This window comes from Anser brachyrhynchus, assembly GCF_964034855.1.
Source record: "Anser brachyrhynchus genome assembly, chromosome: 2".
NCBI classification, from domain to species: Eukaryota; Metazoa; Chordata; class Aves; order Anseriformes; family Anatidae; genus Anser; species Anser brachyrhynchus.
In genome coordinates, this window is record NC_137695.1 from 724,668 (window position 1) to 744,449 (window position 19,782).

General features: G+C 72.2%; 1 protein-coding gene across 1 annotated transcript in view; it reads right to left on the bottom strand.

The window, feature by feature from the left end:
• Window positions 1-128: 128 nt before the first annotated feature.
• Window positions 129-19,782, bottom strand: part of LOC308190280 (SCO-spondin-like) — a 38,255-nt gene continuing 18,601 nt past the window's right edge. The window contains 51 exon segments of the mRNA XM_080581397.1: window positions 129-1,950; window positions 2,048-2,178; window positions 2,300-2,360; window positions 2,462-2,557; window positions 2,671-2,894; window positions 3,228-3,392; window positions 3,483-3,529; window positions 3,613-3,758; window positions 3,844-3,971; window positions 4,104-4,268; window positions 4,364-4,566; window positions 4,714-4,852; window positions 4,970-5,086; window positions 6,500-6,661; window positions 6,733-6,975; window positions 7,107-7,153; window positions 7,239-7,363; window positions 7,628-7,758; window positions 7,904-8,050; window positions 8,125-8,313; window positions 8,435-8,481; window positions 8,737-8,889; window positions 8,973-9,213; window positions 9,495-9,626; window positions 9,698-9,865; window positions 10,013-10,222; window positions 10,390-11,141; window positions 11,279-11,439; window positions 11,698-11,864; window positions 12,307-12,459; window positions 13,062-13,285; window positions 13,413-13,509; window positions 14,008-14,190; window positions 14,322-14,492; window positions 14,574-14,774; window positions 14,859-14,905; window positions 15,486-15,655; window positions 15,739-15,818; window positions 15,891-16,061; window positions 16,134-16,301; window positions 16,791-16,843; window positions 16,915-17,009; window positions 17,086-17,231; window positions 17,533-18,378; window positions 18,487-18,533; window positions 18,630-18,882; window positions 18,969-19,046; window positions 19,049-19,132; window positions 19,297-19,306; window positions 19,308-19,477; window positions 19,646-19,737. Of these exon segments, the coding sequence (XP_080437523.1) occupies window positions 1,471-1,950; window positions 2,048-2,178; window positions 2,300-2,360; window positions 2,462-2,557; window positions 2,671-2,894; window positions 3,228-3,392; window positions 3,483-3,529; window positions 3,613-3,758; window positions 3,844-3,971; window positions 4,104-4,268; window positions 4,364-4,566; window positions 4,714-4,852; window positions 4,970-5,086; window positions 6,500-6,661; window positions 6,733-6,975; window positions 7,107-7,153; window positions 7,239-7,363; window positions 7,628-7,758; window positions 7,904-8,050; window positions 8,125-8,313; window positions 8,435-8,481; window positions 8,737-8,889; window positions 8,973-9,213; window positions 9,495-9,626; window positions 9,698-9,865; window positions 10,013-10,222; window positions 10,390-11,141; window positions 11,279-11,439; window positions 11,698-11,864; window positions 12,307-12,459; window positions 13,062-13,285; window positions 13,413-13,509; window positions 14,008-14,190; window positions 14,322-14,492; window positions 14,574-14,774; window positions 14,859-14,905; window positions 15,486-15,655; window positions 15,739-15,818; window positions 15,891-16,061; window positions 16,134-16,301; window positions 16,791-16,843; window positions 16,915-17,009; window positions 17,086-17,231; window positions 17,533-18,378; window positions 18,487-18,533; window positions 18,630-18,882; window positions 18,969-19,046; window positions 19,049-19,132; window positions 19,297-19,306; window positions 19,308-19,477; window positions 19,646-19,737 (8,716 nt within the window). The 3' untranslated portion in view covers window positions 129-1,470.

The window sequence follows — 19,782 nt, forward strand, 5'->3', positions numbered from 1 at the left end:
GGGGATGTTTTATAGGAAAGGAGGGAAGATGCTTCTTTCTCTCTGGGGAGACCTCACTGCAGCCTTTCAGCACTTAAAGGGGACATAAAGTAGATGGAGAGAGACTTTTTACAAGGGCAGGTAGTGACAGGACACGGGGTGATGGTTTTAAGGTAAAAGAGGGTGGGTTTGGGTTAGATCCAAGGCAGAAATCCTTCCCGCTGCGGGCGGTGAGGCCTGGCGCAGGCTGCCCCCAGGAGCTGTGGTGCCCCATCCCTGGCAGTGCCCAAGGCCAGGCTGGATGGGGCTGGGGGCAGCCTGGGCTGGGGGCAGGGGGCCCTGGGCATGGTGAGAGGTGTGGGGGCCCCAGGCCCTGCAGGGAGCTGCCTGCCCAGCCCACGAGCACATAGTTTTTTGGTATTATTGCTGTTTTCAATCAGCAGGGGATGGAACCTGAGCGATTTTTCAGGGCAAAGCCCAACCTGTCACCTCCCCGCCTTCTAAACTGTGCTTCCCCCACAAACCTGCCCCAGGCACAAAGCTGCACTTTTCCACACATGCGTTCTTGGACATCCCTTATCTGAAGCAGCATAAAAGAAGCGAGGCTGCTTTGTCGGGATGAAAATATCTCGTGGCGACCGGCGCACCGAAGGGCAGGGAGCGCCCGTGCCCAGCGCGGTGCTGGCGGGGTCCCGGGCTGGTGTGTCCCCCCAGGATCACTAATGCTAAAAAAATCCATTTGTGCTCAGAGGTTTGCTATTTTAAAGCCCCTTCCCCGGGTGGTGGAGGGTGGCGGCCGTGGACCTGCGGGCCTGGCTCTGCCCTAGGGGGAGGCAGTGACCCCCCGCTGGGCTCCGTGCGCCAGGTGGGGGCTGCTCGGGCACCCGTCAAGGCAGCAGAAGGGCAGGAGCAGAAGGGCAGGAGCAGAAGGGCAGGAGCAGAAGGGCAGCTCGGCACCTCCAATTTGGGAGCACACCCCATGGCACGGCACGGCACGGCACGGCACGGCACAGCAGCACCTCGTTGGGTGCAAGCAGCCACCTGCCCTGGGGGGGGACACCCTGGGGACTGTGTCATGTTGGGGAATGTGACGCTCTGGGGACCGTGACGCTCTGGGGACTGTGCCACCACGAGCACAGGGTGCCAGGAGCACGGGCTGGTGCCTCTCCCCGCTGCCGTCCCATCTACTGTGGTGGCCTCAGGTGTGAGGGCAGCAGGTGACGGCCTCGCCATGGGGACATGAGTACTGGGGCAGGGGCTACGCTGGGGGAGCTGTGCGGGGCAGCCTGGACCCCCCCAGGGTCCTGGAGACTGGCAGGGTCTTGGGGAGCACCCAGGGAGCCAGACCCCCACACCTGCAGTGCCTTTGGGGTGCCCACAGGGTGGGCAGCTGGTGGTGATGCAGAGCCTGGTGGGCAGATGGTGGGTGCTCGGACAGCCAGAGCAGGGGGCCCGGGGATCTCAGAGGTGCCCTGGACCCACTGGAAACCTTCAAGCACCCCAGACCCTCGCCTTGCAGCCATCCCCATCCCCATATATCCCCCAGTGCGGCACCCTGCTCCCTCCCACCTCCCCATTTCCCACTCCCACTAAGGCACAGGCGAGCTGGGTGCTTGTGCTTTTATTGCTGGGCTGGGGGGCCGGGGAGCCGTGGGGTCCTCCACCACCGTCACACAGGAGGAGCATCCACCCAGCCAGGACGTCAGCGCTTGGAGAAATCCCCCCCTGTGGGACAGCGGGGTGAGGAGGGGCCCGGGGATGGAGCGAGGGGGTCCCAGAGCTGCTCAGGACCCCCACGCCAGCCCCCCAGTCCCCCTCACCCTGGCAGCTGCTGCACTCGCAGCTGTGGATGACGGGCAGCACCACCGGCTCCACCGTGCCGCCGGCGCAGGGCAGGCTGAGGATGCGGACGGGGCTGGCGGGGTCCAGGCGGTAGCTGCAGCACTCGCACAGCGTCTGCAGGTACGGCTCCTGCGCAGCGGCACCGTCACCGGGCTGCGTGCACCCCGAGACCCCCGGCACCACGAGGGGGGCACCCCACTGGTGCCTGGCGCTGCCCCGGGCTCACCTCGGGGGTGACGGCGGTGCGGGAGCGGCAGCGCCCGCTGCAGTAGCTGACCTCCACCCCGGGCAGGGAGCAGGGCCCCTTGGTGATGTTGCGCAGCTCAGTGAAGCGCTGGCACATGGAGGATGGCTCCTCTGCAAGGGGCGGGGGGGCAGAGCTGTAGCACCCCCATGGCCGCCTGGCCAGCCCCACGTGGGTGGGGGGTCCCCAAGAGTTGGGGCAGAGCCGGGGGGGGGTTCCCTGGGAGGCCCTTACCCAACCACTCCATCCTGCAGACGGGGCAGCAGAGTCCTGGCTCCCGCACCTTCACCTCGCCCTGCAGAGACAGCGGCATCAGCCTCTCCCGGAGCCCTGGGGGGGCAGCTGGGGGGCAGCAGGGGGGGCTGCTGGGGGGCAGCAGGGGGGCTGGGGCTGTACCTCGGGGCAGGAGAGCGGGGGGCAGCCATCTGTGCAGGCAGCCCTGCCGTCCACGCAGCGGCACCTCGCGCACTCCTCCTGCCACTCACTGCCAGGCTGGGGGGGGGGGGGGGGAAGAGGGTGAGCACAGCGAGGTGGGGGGGTCCCCGGGCTCCCGCAGGCTCCCCCAGGCACCCGCAGGCACCGCAGGCACCGCAGGCACCGCTCACCTCATGGAGCTGCCCCCGGTGCAGGCACTCGCAGAGCGTGGCGGGCACGCAGCGGCCGCTGCTGTTGCGGTAGCGGCCGGGCTCGCAGGCACAGCCGGGGGCCGGGGCCGCGCTGCAGCCGGGGGGGGCCTCACCGGGGATGTCCGTGCAGCTTTGATCGCAGCCTGGGGGCACCCCGGGGCCCTGCACCCCGGGGTCCTGCCAGCGCTCACCCTCCGGGCAGGCTGGCGGCGGTGCAGGACACGTCACCGGTGGTGCAGGACATGTCACCGGCACTGGCCGCGCGCTGGCCCTGCCCTCGGGCACGTGGCAACCGGAGAGGCTCAGCCGGTGGCAGACAAACCCACCCGGGTGCTTGGGCACTGCCAGCGCTGCCACTGCCAGCCCCCGCCAGGGCTGGCATCCCACAGGCGACAGCTCTGCCCCTTCCCTCGCTGCCCCCTCCATGCCCCCATGGCTGGGTGAGACCTCGGGGAGCATTGTCCCCATAGCCGGACCCACCGTGGTGCCTTGTCCCCCCCCCCAGCCACCTCCCAGGGACGTTTGGGGGCACTCACCGCAGTCGGGGAGGTGGCAGGGAGCCCGGCGCAGGGGGGGCCCCAAGCACTCTGCCCCCTCGTAGAGGCGCTGCCGGAGCGGGTGCCTGCGGGAGAGCCGCTCGCCCGCCCCGCACGTCACCGAGCAGGGGGACCAGGGCGACCACGGGGACCACAGGCAGTCCACTGCGGGGGGGGGGGGGGCGAGCAGGGCCCGGCTGTGGCATGGGGACCACGGCACGGGCACGGGGACAGGGACAGAGGGTGTTCTCTCACCACTGCAGTCCTCCTGGGAGCAGTTGAAGGTGCCGCGGAGGCAGATGCTGCGGACAGAGCGGGGCTCAGAGCCCACCCGGACCCAACGTGGGTCTCGGGGGGGGGCAGCGTGGGGCGCGGGGGCACCCACCAGCTGTTGCAGCGGTGCTGCAGGCGGCTGCCCGGCGAGTGCTCCTGCTCCTGCTCCTCCCGCGAGAGGTTGAGCGCCCAGGGCACGGTGGGGTCCAGCACGCAGCGGCACTCCTCGGGGGGCACGCAGGCGCCGTCCTGCAGCACCTGCGGGTGACCGGGGACCCTGAGGCTGCTGCCCCGACCCCAGCCCACGTTCCCCGTGCCCCCGGGGGCTGTGGCACGGCCCCACCTGTCCGGGCGGGCAGGCGCAGCCGGGCTGGCAGGGCTGCTGCAGGCACTGCGTCCCCGGGCGGAGGTGGGCGCAGGCGTGGGGGCAGGCGTTGGCGCAGTCCCCGTACACCTGGCTGCGGGGACACTCTGCGGGGCAGGGATGGGGGCTGGTGTCAGTGGGGGCGGGCAGATCCCACCGCCCCCGACCCCACCGCCGTTCCAGAGCCAGCCCCATCCCCTGGGACCCTCCGTAGGGTGCCCACGCTGGGGCTGCCCTACCCGGCGTGCAGTTGCGGGCATTGCAGACGCGGTGCTGCTGCAGCACCGGGACCGGGCACGGCTCCTCCTCGCCTCCCAGCAGCTCCCGGCGCCGCTCCGAGCTGCCCCCTCCGCAGCTGGCACTGCAGGGGCTCCAGGGGGACCAGGGGCTCAGCTGGCACCCGTCTGCGGGGCGGAGAGGGGGGTCAGTGCCACCCCCTACGCCCTGCCAGGCCCTGCCGGTGCCGGTGCCGATGCTGGGGGTGCCGACGGGCGCTCACCGGGGCAGGGCTGGGGGCTGCACTCGGCCATCTCCTGGGTGCCGGTGTCCGTGCAGGGCACCCCGCCGGGGCTCGGCAGGCAGGCGCGGTGCCGGGAGGTGCGGCCGCCCCCGCAGGTGCTGGAGCAGGGGCTCCAGGCAGACCAGGGCCCGTAGGACGGGCACGCCAGCACCGGGCACGCCAAGGTCCCGTTCACACAGGTGCTGAAGGGGAAGAGGGGCTGGGTGAGGAGGGGGCCCGAGCCCAAGGCCAGGGCATTCAGTGCCCCCCGCTCGCCCTGGGGCTGCGTGACGGGCACGGCGCGGTCCTGCCCGTGTCCCCCCCGCCGTCCCCTGCCCCCCGGCACCCACCAGTTGTGGCACTCCACCTCGGCTGCCTCCCCTGGCCAGACCTCGTGGGTGCTGTTGGCCCCGGGCAGCCCGCAGCGACATTCGGCGACGGGCACGCACACCCCGTCCTGCAGCAGCTGCCCCGGGGGGCACCGGCACCCTGCAGGGACAGGAGGAGCCGTGCACCCATGGGTGCTGCGAGCACCCGGCAGGAAGGGTGCAGGGATGCATGGGTGGGTGCTGAACACAGGCTGCACGGGGTGGGGGGGGTGCGTACCTGGCTTGCAGCCCCCCTGCACGCACTCCACGTGGTGCCAGAGGTCGGCGCAGGCGCGGGGGCAGTTGTTGGCACAGGGGGCAGCGAGCGCCTTGCCCCGGTCCTCGCACACCTCCCCTGGGGGCAGCGGCCGGGTGTTGGGGGGCGGCTGGGGGCAGCCCCTGGGGGGGGGGCCAGGGGGTGGGATGGGATGGGATGGGATGGGGTGGGGATGGGATGGGGATGGGATGGGATGGGACAGGATGGGATGGGATGGGATGGGATGAGATGGGGATGGGGATGGGGATGGGGATGGGGATGGGATGGGGATGGGATGGGATGGGATGGGGATGGGGATGGGATGGGGATGGGATGGGACGGGATGGGATGGGATGGGATGGGATGGGGATGGGGATGGGATGGGATGGGATGGGGATGGGGATGGGATGGGGATGGGGATGGGGATGGGGATGGGGATGGGATGGGACGGGATGGGATGGGGATGGGGATGGGATGGGATGGGGACGGGGACGGGTTGGGATGGGGACGGGGACGGGTTGGGGATGGGGATGGGATGGGATGGGATGGGGATGGGGATGGGATGGGGATGGGGATGGGGATGGGATGGGATGGGATGGGATGGGATGGGATGGGATGGGATGGGATGGGATGGGATGGGATGGGATGGGATGGGGATGGGGATGGGATGGGGATGGGGATGGGGATGGGATGGGACGGGGATGGGATGGGATGGGATGGGGTGGGATGGGATGGGACAGGACGGGATGGGGATGGGGATGGGGATGGGATGGGATGGGATGGGATGGGGATGGGGATGGGATGGGGATGGGGATGGGATGGGACGGGATGGGATGGGATGGGGATGGGATTGGGATGGGGATGGGGATGGGATGGGATGGGGACGGGGACGGGTTGGGGATGGGGATGGGATGGGATGGGATGGGGATGGGGATGGGATGGGGATGGGGATGGGATGGGACGGGATGGGATGGGATGGGATGGGATGGGGATGGGGATGGGATGGGGATGGGGATGGGGATGGGGATGGGATGGGATGGGATGGGGATGGGGATGGGTTGGGGATGGGGATGGGGATGGGGATGGGATGGGGATGGGGATGGGGATGGGATAGGATGGGATGGGGATGGGATGGGGATGGGATTGGGATGGGGATGGGGATGGGGATGGGGATGGGGATGGGATGGGATGGGATGGGGATGGGATGGGGATGGGGATGGGATGGGGATGGGATGGGATGGGGATGGGGATGGGGATGGGATGGGATGGGATGGGATGGGATGGGATGGGGTGGGATGGGATGGGACAGGACGGGATGGGGATGGGGATGGGGATGGGGATGGGGATGGGATGGGGATGGGATGGGATGGGGATGGGGATGGGGATGGGATGGGGATGGGATGGGGATGGGATGGGATGGGATGGGACGGGACGGGATGGGGATGGGGATGGGATGGGATGGGATGGGATGGGATGGGATGGGATGGGATGGGATGGGGAAGGGGGTGTTACCTGGGCAGACGGCAGTGTTGCAGCTCTCGCTCTGGGAGCTCGCCCCCGGGCACTGCCCGCTGCCCGCTGGGTTCTGGAGGTGGCGGTGTCGCAGGCGGAAGCCCCCGCTGCAGGGCTGCTGGCAGGGCCCCCAGGGCCCCCAGGGGCTCCAGAGGCAGAGCTCTGTGGGACACGGGCGTCACCTACCTGCAGCGGGGGCCCCTCACCCCCACACCCTGCAGCACCCCCGGTACCTTGGCAGACGGGGGGGTCCGGGCAGAGCCGCTCCTGCTGCAGCTCAGCTGAGCAAGCAGCCGCGTCCCCGGCCCAGGGCAGGCCGGTCTCGGGGTCCAGGCAGGCTCGGTAGCGGTGCTGCAGCGAAACCTGGGGCATGGCGTCCCCCAGGGCCTCCTCGGGCTGGGGCAGGAGCCGCGCGGGCAGGGGCAGGCAGGGGCTGCAGGGCGCCCACTCAGACCAGGGGCTCAGCGGGAGCAGCCCTGCCGGGACACGGGGGGTGCTGGGTGGGCAGGAACCCCCAGGGTGCCCCCGAGGGGACGTGGGACCACGGGCACAACCCATGGGGCAGGAGGGGCCGGGGGTCCCATCCCAGCGCGGGGGGCACACTCACCCTGGCAGCCCTCGCTGCTGCACCGCAGGGCCCCGTCCTGGCACACGCTGCGAGGAAACAGCGGTGAGCTCCCGGCACCTCCGGCCCCCCGTGTGTGGGGGCGACCCCCCGGCCCCCCAGCGGCCCCCTCACCACTTCTTGCAGCCCAGCAGGACGATGCTCCCTGGAGCCAGGGCCACGGGGCCGCTGGAGCCGTTGGCGTGCAGGCAGTCGCACTGCTCGGGGGGCACGCAGGCTCCGCGCTGCTCCAGCAGCCCCTGCCAGGACACAGGGACGTGGAGGGGGGGCAAATGGTGTGTGCCCTCAGCACCCCCACAGCATCCCCACAGCATCCCCATAATGTCCCCGCGGCATCCCCACAAAGTCCCCGCAGCGTCCCCGCAGCCATCCATTTGCACCCAGGGCTCGCTGCGGGCACCAGGCTCCTCCTGAGCCCTCCCTGACCCCACAGGCTTCAGAGCCCACCAGGGTGGCGCCCACCCCACAAGACCCAGCCCGGCCTCGCCCCTTTCTGCCCTTGCCTGGGGGCAGAAGCAGCCGGGCAGGCAGCGGGGCAGGGCCGGGCACAGCTGCGGGCGCTGCAGGGAGGAGCAGAGCCGGGCACAGGGGGGGCCGCAGGGCTGGAACTCGAAGGGGGGCTCACAGCCGGCTTCTGCAGGGAGAGGAGAAGCTTCGGACACCCCTGGAGGCACCAGGATGGGCAGGGGCAGGGCAGGAGGCAGGGGCAGGCGGGTTTGGGGAGGGTGACGGCGCTGGGCAGTGCCAGCGCAGGAGGTCCCCACCAGCCCCCTCCTCACCCGAGCACCCCGAGGTGTCGCAGTCGCGGAGCTCCCCGTCCAGCCCCACGCAGGTGCCGGGGCCGTGCCGGTGCCGGTGCCGGTGCTGCAGGGGGGAGCTACAGGAGCAGGGGCTCCAGGGGCTCCAGGGGCTCCAGGAGCACTCGTCTGGGGCAGAGAGGGGACCAGGGATGAGGGCTGGGCACGGGCCCACCGCCCCCTGCCCGTGCCTGCCCCCCTACCTGGGCAGGGCTGCAGGTAGCAAGCCTCCAGCTCCCGGCGCGGGCTGGCTCCAGTCCCAGTGCTGTTGTTGCAGGGGGCACCGGGGGTCCCGGGGGTCGGGCAGGGGCAGGAACCCTCCCGGGTGGCCAGGCCAGTGCCGCAGGTCTGGGAACAGGGGCTCCACGCGCCCCACGTGCACTGCTCGGGCTCTGGGATGGCAGGGTGGCACGTCACAGGGCACGGTGTCCCTCGGTCCCCTCCGTCCCCCTCCTGGCCCCAGGAGGCTGGCGGGGGGCTGGGGCTTTGCACCCAGGGGTGCGCAGCACTCACCGGCACAGGAGGCGTCCTCGCAGACCGTGCCCTCCGGGGTGCAGGTGCTGCGGGAGGGGATGGGGGGGGTGGGTGCCACAGGAAGGGGGTGCCCACGGGGCAGGGGGTGCCCAAGGGGCAGGGGGTGCCTATGGGACAGGGGGTGCCCACGGGGCAGGGGGTGCCCAAGGGGCAGGGGGTGCCCATGGGACAGGGGGTGCCCATAGGGGAAGGGGTGCCCACGGGGCAGGGGGTGCCCATGGGGCAGGTCACGCAGAAGCAGCCCCAGCCCCTCCCGGCCCCCTGCCCACGAGGACACTGACCACTGCTGGCACTCGCCCTGCCGCCACGTGTCCCCCAGGCGCCTCTCCCAGCCCTCCTGGGGGCACAGGGGCGGGCAGGGCCCCGCCACGCAGCCCCGGCTCTCCACATGCTCCCCCCGGCACTCCTCGTCCCACGAGCCTGACACGGGGGTCCTGCCAGGGGACAAAGCGAGGGGACGCGTGGGTGGCAGGTCCCTGACACCGCCTCGCACGGTCCCCGTGGGCCACGTCCCCACCTGAAGCGCGTCTGCCGGCCGTCCCCGCAGGTGACGCTGCACGGGGACCAGCGGGACCAGCGGCTCCAGGGGCAGTGCGGCGGCGGGCAGGGGCGGTCGGTGCAGCGCAGGCGGCCCTCCTGGCACGTGCAGTTGTTGCAGCCATCGTGGTGGGTGCTGCCCGGCACCCAGCTGTGGCCCTGGGCATCGGTGCACTCGCAGTGCGCGGGGGGCACGCAGCCCCCATCCTGCTCCAGCGTGCCTGCGGGCGGGCAGCGTCAGCGCGTGGCCACGCCAGGCTGGGCATTGCCGCGTGCGTGTGCGTGTGTGTGTGCGTGTGCACTGTGTGCTCTGTGTGCAGCTCAGCCTTTGGCAGGATGTGCCCAGACTCGTGCAGGCAGCTCTCCATGAACGCCTGTTTGCAGTGCGCGCACGGCACCACACGGTGCGTGCACATCCAGCAGGCACCAAGGGCACCCCACAGCCCCCGGGGGGGAGGGGGCCAGGCTCTGCCCCCCGGCACCCCCCCAGGCCAGCACTCACCGTTGGGGCAGCGGCAGCCGGGCTCGCAGCGCTCCTCGTCCCCGCAGGCGATGTCCTCCTGCAGGTCCTCGCAGCGCCGGGGGCAGCGGCTGGCACAAGCCACCAGGGCCATGCCGGGGGGGCAGCCGGCCCCTGGGAGGGGGGCACCCATCAGCACGGCACCAGGGTGCCCGTCCCCATCCCCGACCCCCCGCGCTCCCTACCGCAGGGCTGGGGGTTGCAGAGGCGCAAGTGGTGCCGCTCGCCCGGGCAGCGCTGCCCCCCGTTCTTGGGGGGGGGACGAGTGCAGGAGCGGGAGCGCACGGCACGGCCCCCCCCGCACGTCCGGTCGCAGCGGGACCAGGGGCTCCACGCCGACCAGGCGCCATCCACTGCCGCCGGCGGGGACACGAGGGGACGGGCGTCACACCCAGGTGCCGCGGGGGCTGGTGCCCAGCCAGGGCCAGGCAAAGCCCCCAGGGTGCTGGGGACCCTCCCTGGGGTGCTGGGGACCCCCCCTTGCTGCCGCTGCTCCCCACCTTTGCAAGCCTGGAGGTTGCAGAAGCGGCGCTGCACGTAGGCGCTGAGGATGCCCGGGCACCAGCGGCCCCCTGTGCCGGGGGGGCTGTATGCGCGCAGGCGCTGCTGCAGCCCCATGCCGCAGCTGCGGGAGCACTCGGCCCACGGACCCCACGGCGTCCACGAGCAGTTCAGGCCGGCACAGTCCTCGCCCTGGCATGGGGGGGCGTCTGTGGGGACATGGGGACGAGGGGCATGGCACCTCCCGCGGCTGCGCCACTGGATGCTGGCAGCCCCAGCCCGCGGGCAGGGGCGCAGAGGATGGTGCCCAGCCCCCGGGCAGTGGGGCACAGCCCCAGCCCCTGGGCGGCGGGGCAGGGCACGGCCCCAGCCCCACCTGAGCAGTGGGGCAGGTTGCAGGGCTGCTCCTGGAAGCTCTCCCCGCTGCAGTTGGCGGCCCCGGTGCAGAGGCGCTCGCGGGTCTTGGTGGCCGGGCGCTCGGGGCGGGTGCAGGTTTTGGAGCAGGGGCTCCAGGGGGACCAGGGGCCGAAGCCCTCCTCTTCCTCAGCACCTGCCCAGGATGGGGGGGGATGAGGGGGGCTGGGAGCAGGGCCAGGGCTTGCCAGGAGCGCAAGGCCCCCCCTGGTGCCAGAACCCCTCCAGGCAGGGAGGGAGCTCCAGGGAGGGGACCCCACCATGCCCAGGGCAGCGAAACCCCCCCACGGCACAGCCCTCACCTGGGACACTGGGGCTGGGCTCCTTCGTGGGGACGGCCACAGCTGCAGGGAGCAGAGCAGGCGGTGACACCCCCGCACCCCAACTCCGTGCCCACATGGATCCGGCCCCAGTGGGGCAGCCGGACCCCCGGCAGGGCGAGGGGAGGGGGCTGTGACCCCCGTCAAGGCAAAGGGAGGGGGCTGTGACCCACCCGGGCACTCGGGGCTCTGGCAGTACTTGCTGTCGGAGCGGGGCCCGGCGCAGTCCCGGCCCCCCCGGGCAGGCGAGGGGCTGGTGCAGCCCCGCTGACGGGTCCTCACCCCCAGGCCCCCGCAGCTCCGTGAGCAGCTGCTCCAGGGGCCCCAGGGTGCGAAGCCCCCGTCCCGCGGGCACAGGGGCTGCGAGCAGTTCAGCCGGCCGTGGAGGCAGGTGCTGGGCGAGAAGGGGCAGGGTGAGACCGGGAAGGGGCAGGGGAAGGGGATGGGATGGGGATGGGGATAGGGATAGGAGCAGGGGATGGGGATGGGGAGGGGAGCAGGGTGCGTGGGGAGGGGTCCCACGGCACTCACCAGGTGGTGCAGGGGGAGTGGAGGGTGCTGCCGGGAGGCACCTCCTGGTCCAGCGTGAGGGGCGGCCCCTGGGTGCCCAGGAGGGTGGGGGCCTCCTGGGGGTCTGCGGAGCTGTTCTGGAGCTCCCGCAGGACCTCGGCCGTCAGCATGCAGGGGCACTCCTGCATAGGGCATGAGCATCGTGCCCACAGCCCCAGGGAGCCCCCATGGCACCGGGGAGCACCCAGAGCCCTGGGCGCCCACTTCCAGCACCACCCCAGGAGCAGGGGAAGCAGGAGAAGCTCACACCACGAGGCTGGGTGCAGTGGAGAGGCTGCACCCATGGGTGCCCAGGCAGCGCAGGGAACACGGCCAGGGCTGGCAGGGGTGGGGAAGGGGCACGGGACCCCCAGGTGCCGGGAGGGGGTGAGGGCATTTACCTGCAGGCACTGTCCGTGGTGCAGCAGGGTGCCGGCGGGGCAGTGGCAGCCCTCCTGGCACCCCCCGGGGAAGCAGGCGATGCGGCCGGCGAGGTGGGCGCAGCTGTAGGGGCAGCCCTCGCCCGGCTGGCACTCGCGGTACAGCCGCCCCGGCGGGCAGCCCGCCTCTGTGCGGGGACGGGGCTGAGGGCGGCTGCACCCGTGGGGGTCCTGGAGCTGCCGTGCCCTCCCCACCGCGCCAGCACCCGCAGCCCCAGCTCGTGCGCAGGGGTGTGGTTTGCGGGTGCCACCCCGTGCCCCTCCATCCACCCCGAGCCACCCCTTCCCATTAATGCCACCCCAAGGACCCCATGACACCCTGTACCCCTCCATCCACCCCGTGCCACCCCATCCACTCCGTGCCCAAGGACCCCATGTGCCACCCATGCCCCTCCATCCACCCCGTGCCACCCTTTCCAATTAATGCCACCCCAAGCACCCCACGCCACCCTATGCACCCCACACAACTCCACCCCCCCCCACCCATCGCACCACGCTGCTCCATCCCCTCCGTGCCACCCCGAGGACCCCAGGGCATTGCAGGGCGCTGGGGCAGGGCATGGCACTCACCCCGACACACGTGGGTGTTGCAGGTCTTGCTCTGCAGGGCCAGCCCCGGGCACCCCCCCGGGGGGGGGCAGTCCCGCTGGCGGAGCTGCTCCCCCCCGCCGCAGGAGACGCTGCAGGGCCCCCACGGGGACCACTCGCCCCACGGCTCCTCTTCTGCAGGACAGGGGAAGCAACGTGGGGGCGCGGGGGGACCCCGACCGCCCCGGTGGTGGGGATGTGACCAGCACGGCCCTGCTCGCTGTGCCAGCACCAATGGTGGCACCAGCACCCCCACCCCATGGGGAAAGAGCCCTGGGCAGGACCCAGCTGGATCACCCACACCGCACCGCACTGCACCATGCGGCGCGGCACTGCACCGCTCAGCGCTATGTCGCGCTGTGTGGCACCGCACTGCAACGGGTGGAACCACGCTGCACAGCACTGCACTGCACCACGCTGTGCCACACAGCACCACGGGGCACTGACCGGCAGCTCGTGGCACGGCACGGCACGGCACGGCACTGCACCGTGCCGCATGGCACGGCACGGCACTGCACAGCACCGTACCACACGGCACAGCACCGCACAGCACCGCACTGCATGGCACGGCACGGCACCGCCCAGCAGGGCAGCACATTGTGCCACCCACCGTCCTACAGGCATCCCCTCCCCGTGCCACCCTGCACACCCTATGCCAGCCTGTGCACCCCGTGCACCCCATGCACCCCACGCACCCCACGCACCCCGTGCCCCCCCGGCCATGCCGGTGTCCTCACCTGGGCAGCCCTCGGTGGCGGGGCAGGGCCGCTGGCGCTGGCTGTGCCCGGGGCAGCCCCGGCCCCCGTGCTGTGGCGCGGGGTTGCTGCACTGCCGGGAGGCGGCCTGGGTGCCGGCGCGGCAGCCGGGGGAGCAGCGGGACCAGGGCCCCCACGGGCTCCAGCCCCCATCCACGCGGCACTCGGGGTCGGCACGGCACCGCAGCGCCCCTGCCTCACACGTGCTGGGGGACGGGGGGGGGGACAGGGGTCAGGGCTGGTGGTGGGGGCTCCTCACGTGCCACCCCCGTGCACCGGGATGGTCCCGTGGGGTTCCCGATCGGGGCTGGGTGTGGGGACGGGGGCACTCACCAGTTCTGGCAGGGTCTCTGCAAGGTCTCGCCAGGCTGCAGCTCCTGCACGGGGGCTGCCCCGTCCCAGCCCCAGGCGCTCCCCTCCTCGGGGGTCCCTGCGGGGGGGGGGGGGGGGTGCAGGCATGTGTCACACCCTGGTGCAGGGCCACTGAAGCCCTTGGCCCCAGTCCCACCCTGCCCAGCACCTCCTGTGCCCTGCCTGTGTCCTTGGCATATCCCTGTTCCTGTGCCCCTGCCACCCCATTAGCACCCTGTACCCCATCCCTGTTGCCCCATGGCACCCTCCACCCCATCCCCATCACCCTATACACCCTGTACCCCATCCCCACAACCCCAGGCACCCCGCACCCTATCCCCATCACCCTATTACACCCTGTACCCCATCCCTGCCACCCCACAGCGCACTGCGCCCCATCCTTGCCATTTGACAGCACCCTGGACCCCGTCCCAAGCACCCCACAGCAACTTGTACCCCATTCCTGTCACCCTATTGCACCCTGTACCCCATCCCTGACACCCCAGGCACCCTGCACCCATGCCCACCATCCAGCGGCACCCAGCGCCTGCCCCCCTCTTCCACCCCATCCCCGCACCCCGTGGGCAGCGGCAGCGCTGCGGGGGGACGCAGGCACCATCCTGCAGCAGCAGCCCGGGGGGGCAGGCGCAGGCGGGCTGGCAGCGGGGCCCATCCAGGCAGGCCGTGTCCTCCCGCAGGTCCGCGCAGGAGCGGGGACAAGGCTTGCCACAGGCGAAGGCCACCAGGTCCCCGCCGCACCCTGCGGGGAGCGGACACGTCCCAGGGGGCCAAGGACGGGGCACGCCTGGCCCCACCGGGGAGGGGTCTGGGCAGGGGTCCGGAGAGGGGTCTGAGGAGGGGTCCGTGCCCCCCGGCACCCCACAGCCTCACCTTGGCAGCCGCCGGCACCCCGCGGGCAGGGCCGGCTCTGCCATGCCTCGCCGGCACAAGGCTGGCCACCGAAGCGTGCCGGGGACCCGGAGCAGGTGCGGGTGCGCAGCGCCTGCCCCCCGCAGCCCCCACACTGCGACCACGGCCCCCAGGCTCCCCAGGCACCATCCTCTGTGAGCAGGAGAGAGACGGGCGCTGAGCCGCGGGGTCACCCCGCACTGCGCACCCGGTGCCCCCCACCCTGACACCCACCGGGACAGGGGGGGACATTGGGGCACTCCTTGCGCTGCAGCTGGGTCCCGGCGTCCCCGAGCCCCTCCTGCCCCCCAGGGCAGCCCGGGCCCCCCTGCTGCGGTGCGGGGCAGGAGCAGGCGCGGTGCCGCATGGCGGCCTCCTCACCGCAGGTCCTCGAGCACGGCGTCCACGGGGACCACTCGCACCAGCCGCCGGGCACTGCAGGGCAGGGGGGGGCGTTTGTGGTGTCCCTTGTGTGGGGACAGCCCCGTCCCCGTCCCTCGCCCCATGTGGGGCACCCACCAGGGCAGGGCAGGCCAGTGCAGAGCAGCTTCCCCCGGGTGCAGGTGCTGCGGGGCAGAGCAGAACAGTGGGGAGCGGGGATGGGGATGGGATGGGGATGGGGATGGGGATGGGGATGGGATGGGATGGGATGGGGATGGGATGGGATGGGAAGGGATGGGATGGGATGGGATGGGGAGGGGATGGGATGGGGATGGGATGGGGATGGGGATGGGGATGGGGATGGGGATGGGGATGGGGATGGGGATGGGGATGGGGATGGGGATGGGGATGGGATGGGGATGGGGATGGGGATGGGGATGGGAATGGGGATGGGGATGGGGATGGGGATGGGGATGGGATGGGATGGGATGGGGATGGGATGGGGATGGGGATGGGGATGGGGATGGGGATGGGGATGGGGATGGGATGGGAAGGGATGGGATGGGATGGGGAGGGATGGGATGGGATGGGGATGGGGATGGGGATGGGGATGGGGATGGGGATGGGGATGGGGATGGGGATGGGGATGGGGATGGGGATGGGGATGGGGATGGGGATGGGGATGGGGATGGGGATGGGGATGGGGCGGTCGGGCCCCTTGGGTACCCCGCCGCCCCCATCCCATCCCATCCCATCCCCGCTGACCAGTTGTTGCAGCCATCCCCGCGGGGCACGCTGTGGCCGGGCCGGTGCCGCTGCCCGGAGCGCAGGTCCAGGCAGGTGCAGTTCTCCGGGGCCACGCACGCCGTGCCCGGCGCGTCCAGCAGCGCGCCCCCCGTGCAGTAGCAGCCAGGCTGGCAGCGCCAGGCACAGTGCTGGGACAGGCAGCGGTCAGGGCTGGGGACACCGGCGGGGTGGGGGGGGGTGGGGGGCTGACCGGGGGGGGGTCACGGCTCACCGAGATGTCATCGCAGGAGCGGGGACAAGGGGGGCCGCAGGGGCTGAACACCGAGCCCGGCACCGCGGCGCAGTCGGGAGCTGCAGCAGGACGGGGACATCAGCATGGGACCCCCTGCTCCCCCCCTGGCCCCCCACCCCAGCCCCGCTCACCGGGGCACTCCTGGGTGCTGCAGGGCTCCAGCTGCGTGGGGGGGCCCTCGCAGAAGTCTCCCTGGCCCTGGGGCGCGGGGCTGGAGCAGGCACGGCTCCGGCTGCGCACGCCGGCCCCGCAGCTCCGGCTGCAGCTGCTCCAGGGGCTCCAGGGGCTCCAGCCGCCCGGCCCTGCGGCACAGGGAGTGGCTCAGCACCCGGCACAGCCCCCCCGGACCCCGACCCCCCCGGGGGGGCACTCACAGGCACAGGGCTGCAGGACACAGGGGCGCTCCTCGGACTGCGGCTCGGGGCAGGGTGCCCCGGGTTGCGGGGTGCAGAAGCGGTACCGGCGCTGGTGGCCAGGCCCGCAGGAGGCCGAGCACTCGCTCCAGGGGGTCCAGGGGGTCCAGGGGGTCTGGGGCTCACCCTCTGCCCCGGGCAGGGGGCATCAGCGTGGGCCCCGGGTGGGGAGGTGTGGGGGCACTGGTGCAACCTGGAGCTCGCCTCGGGGCAGGTCCCCCCATTTTGGGACACATCCCTCCGTTTTGGGGCAGATTCCCCTCCCCTCCTCCCCCATTTTCGGGCAGACCCTCCCTTTTGGGCGCATCCCCCCATTTTGGGCACATCCCCCCATTTTGGGCACATCCCTCCTTTTTGGGGCACATCCCTCCCTTTTGGGGCAGGTCGCTCCCTTTGGGACAAATCCTTCCCTTTTGGGACAGATCCCTGGACAAAGAGGCAGCCAGACCCCCCCACTCCTGTCACCATAACTCCACCGCAGGCACCAGGGCCACCAGCCACAGGGGACAGCGGGGACGGGTCCCCACGGGGCCACCAGGGCAGGGTCGGGGGCTGTCCCTGCAGCCACCCCGCGATGCCCCGCTCAGGGGGCACGGCAGGAGCTGGCGGGGGTCTTACCGTCACCACAAGCCACCTGGGAGCAGTTGGTGACCCGGCCGGCGATGCAGGAGCTGGGGACAGAGGGCGGCGGTGGGTGGGGGGGTTGCAGCAGCCGGGTCCCCCCCCCTGGATGAGCACTGACCAGTTCTGGCAGCCCCGGGGCACGGCGTCCCCGGGCAGGTAGAGCACGCCGTCCAGGGCGCAGGGACATGCCTCCTCCGCCACGCACTCGTCGTTCTGTGGTATGGAGCACCGGGATATGATGCTGGGGGGGTCCCCACCACCCCGTCCCCACCTTCCCGTCCCCGCTCACCAGCAGCAGGGCTCCCGGGGGGCAGGAGCAGCCGGGGTGGCAGTGCCCACCGGCCGTGGGGGCCGCGCTCAGCTCTGCGCACGAGGCCGGGACGTGGGCGCACGGCTGCCACTGCTTGCCGGGGGGGCAGACACCTGGCTCCTCGCCTGCAGGGGGGGGCACAGACACCCCCCTGAGCACCCCCAGCACTGTGGTGGGGTGTCACCGGTGTGCGTCTGCCCGACAGCGGGGGGTAGAGGCGGGGGGGGGGGGGACACGGCTCTGCACCCCCACCATGCCTGTGGGGAGCTGGGGTGCCCCCAGTGTGCCGCAGCACGGCACGGGGTGACAAGTGCCACAGAGGGTGGGGACAGGGGCTGCTGGGGTGGACAGACAGAGGGGCAGACGGACAGACAGACGGACGGATGGACAGACGGACGGACGGACGAATGGACGGAGGGGGCTCACCGGGGCAGGGCGCAGGGTTGCAGGTGCTGAACTCGAGGCCGCGCAGGGGGGAGCCACCCCGCGTGCGGTTCCTGTAGCCGCCCCCGCAGGGCACCGAGCACCCCGACCACGGCCCCCACGGCGCCACGGCCCCTGCACACACAGGGGGGAGGCTCGGGGTGCTGCCCGGTCCTGCACACCCCCCCCCGGGGAGAACCCCCCAACAGGGACACCACCAGGAGACACCCACCCGGGGGCACCCATCCCACGGACAACCATCCCGGGGGGTGTCCTCTCTAGGGACACCCACCCAGGAGAAGCCACCCCAGGGACACCCATCCCGGGACACCCACCCCGAGGGACACCCACCCGGGAGCAATAACCCTGGGGGCATCCATGCAGGGACATCCTCACCAGGGACACCCCGGGGACACCAACACCAAAGCCACCCACACAAGGGACACCCACCCAGGGATACACACCCCAAAACACCCACCTGGGGGGGGGAGAGGGGCGCACTTCCCAGGGACACCCTCCCCAGGGACACTCGCTGGGGGACACCCACCCTGGGAACAGACACCCCAAGATATGCGTGCATGGACACCCACCCGGGGACACCCACCCGGGGACACCCTCCCCATGGCACCCCTCTGGGGACACCCTCCCCGGGGGCCCCGGGGGCTGGGGGCTGCTCACCACGGCAGGGCTGCAGGCTGCAGAACTCCACCTCCATGCTGGGTCCCTGGCAGGGACGGCCCCCCCCGGCCGGGGGGGGCACAGCAGGCACCCGGTACCGCCGCCGCGTCCCCACGTCGCAGCTGCGGCTGCAGGAGCTCCAGGCCGTCCAGCTGCTCCAGCCGCAGGGCACTGGGGGGGGGTTGCGGGGACTCGCTGCACCCGCCCACCCCACCCCCCCCAGCACCAGGAGGCACCGGGACCCCCCCCCAACCCCTGTGTCCCCCACTGGGCCGGTACCTGGGCAGGGCTCCGTGCCGCACACCATCTCCCCAGCCACGCAGGTGCTGCACGAGAGGGGATGTAAGCAAGGGGATGTAAGTGGAAGTAGGTCTGGACCCCCCGGGACCCCCCCAGACCCCATCCCCGGTGTCACCCCGCACCAGTTGTTGCAGGCGTCGAGGGCGGCGGTGTCACCGGGCTGGTAGAGGCGGCCGCGGTGGTGGCAGAGGCAGTGGCCGGGCGGCACGCAGGTCCCGTTCTGCAGCAGGAGCCCGGCGGGGCAGCGGCAGCCGGGCTGGCACCGCGCGGCACACACCACGCCGGGCCCCAGGTCCCGGCAGAGCCGCGGGCAGGGCCCCCCCTCGCTCCGGCACTCCTCGGCCGTGCGGTACCGCATGCTGCCGGGGCACTGCGCTGCGGGGACAGCGGGCGGCAGGGCTCGGTATCGGCACCCCCCCCGCCCCGGGGAGCCACAGCCCCGCGTCCCGCCGGGCGCCCACCTCTGCAGGGCTGGGTGTTGCAGTCGCGGGTCTGGAGGAGGGGGCCCACGCACTCGGCCCCCCCGAAGGCGGGGGGGCACAGGCCCGGCTGCGCGTCTGCACGCCGGCGTCGCAGGGAGCCGAGCACTCGGACCAGGAGGACCAGGGCATCCAGACGCCTGCCACTGCGGGGAGACGGGCTCGTGACCCCCCCTCAACAAACATCCCGGGACCCCCACGTGCAGCAGGGGCTCTCTGGTGGGTCCAGCCTCCCCCAGACCCATGGCTGTGGCGGGACCCAGCAGCCCCCCACGCCCCCAGCGTGCCCCAAGCTGGTCGGGGCGCTCACCCGGGCAGGGGGGCCGTGTCGCAGGGCTCCTCCTGCTCCCCCAGCCCCGGGCAGGTGCCCGCCGGCCCCGGCCCCTCGCAGTGCCGGAATCGGCGCCGCCGCCCGCGGTGGTCCACGTGGTGGAAGCAGCTCCGGGAGCAGGGGGACCAGGGGGTCCAGGCGCTCCAGCTGCTGCTCGGCTCTGCGGGGACAGACGGACGCGTGGCACTGGAGCAGCCACCGCGGGCACCCCCAAGTCACCCCCATTGGGGGCGGTGTGAGCAGAGGGGATGGCAGCCGTCCTGTCCCCGGGGTGTCAGGGGTCCCTGGAGCAGCCCCCCACCATCGCCGGGGCGCGGGCTGCACGTACCGGGGGCACAGGGCGTGTGGCACTCGCGCACCTCCCGGGCGTCCCCATCGCACGGGGCTCCGCCGTGGGCCGCTGCAGGGTTGGAAGGGGACCTGCGGGGATGGCGCTGTGTTGTCCCCTGTCCCCACCAAGCACCG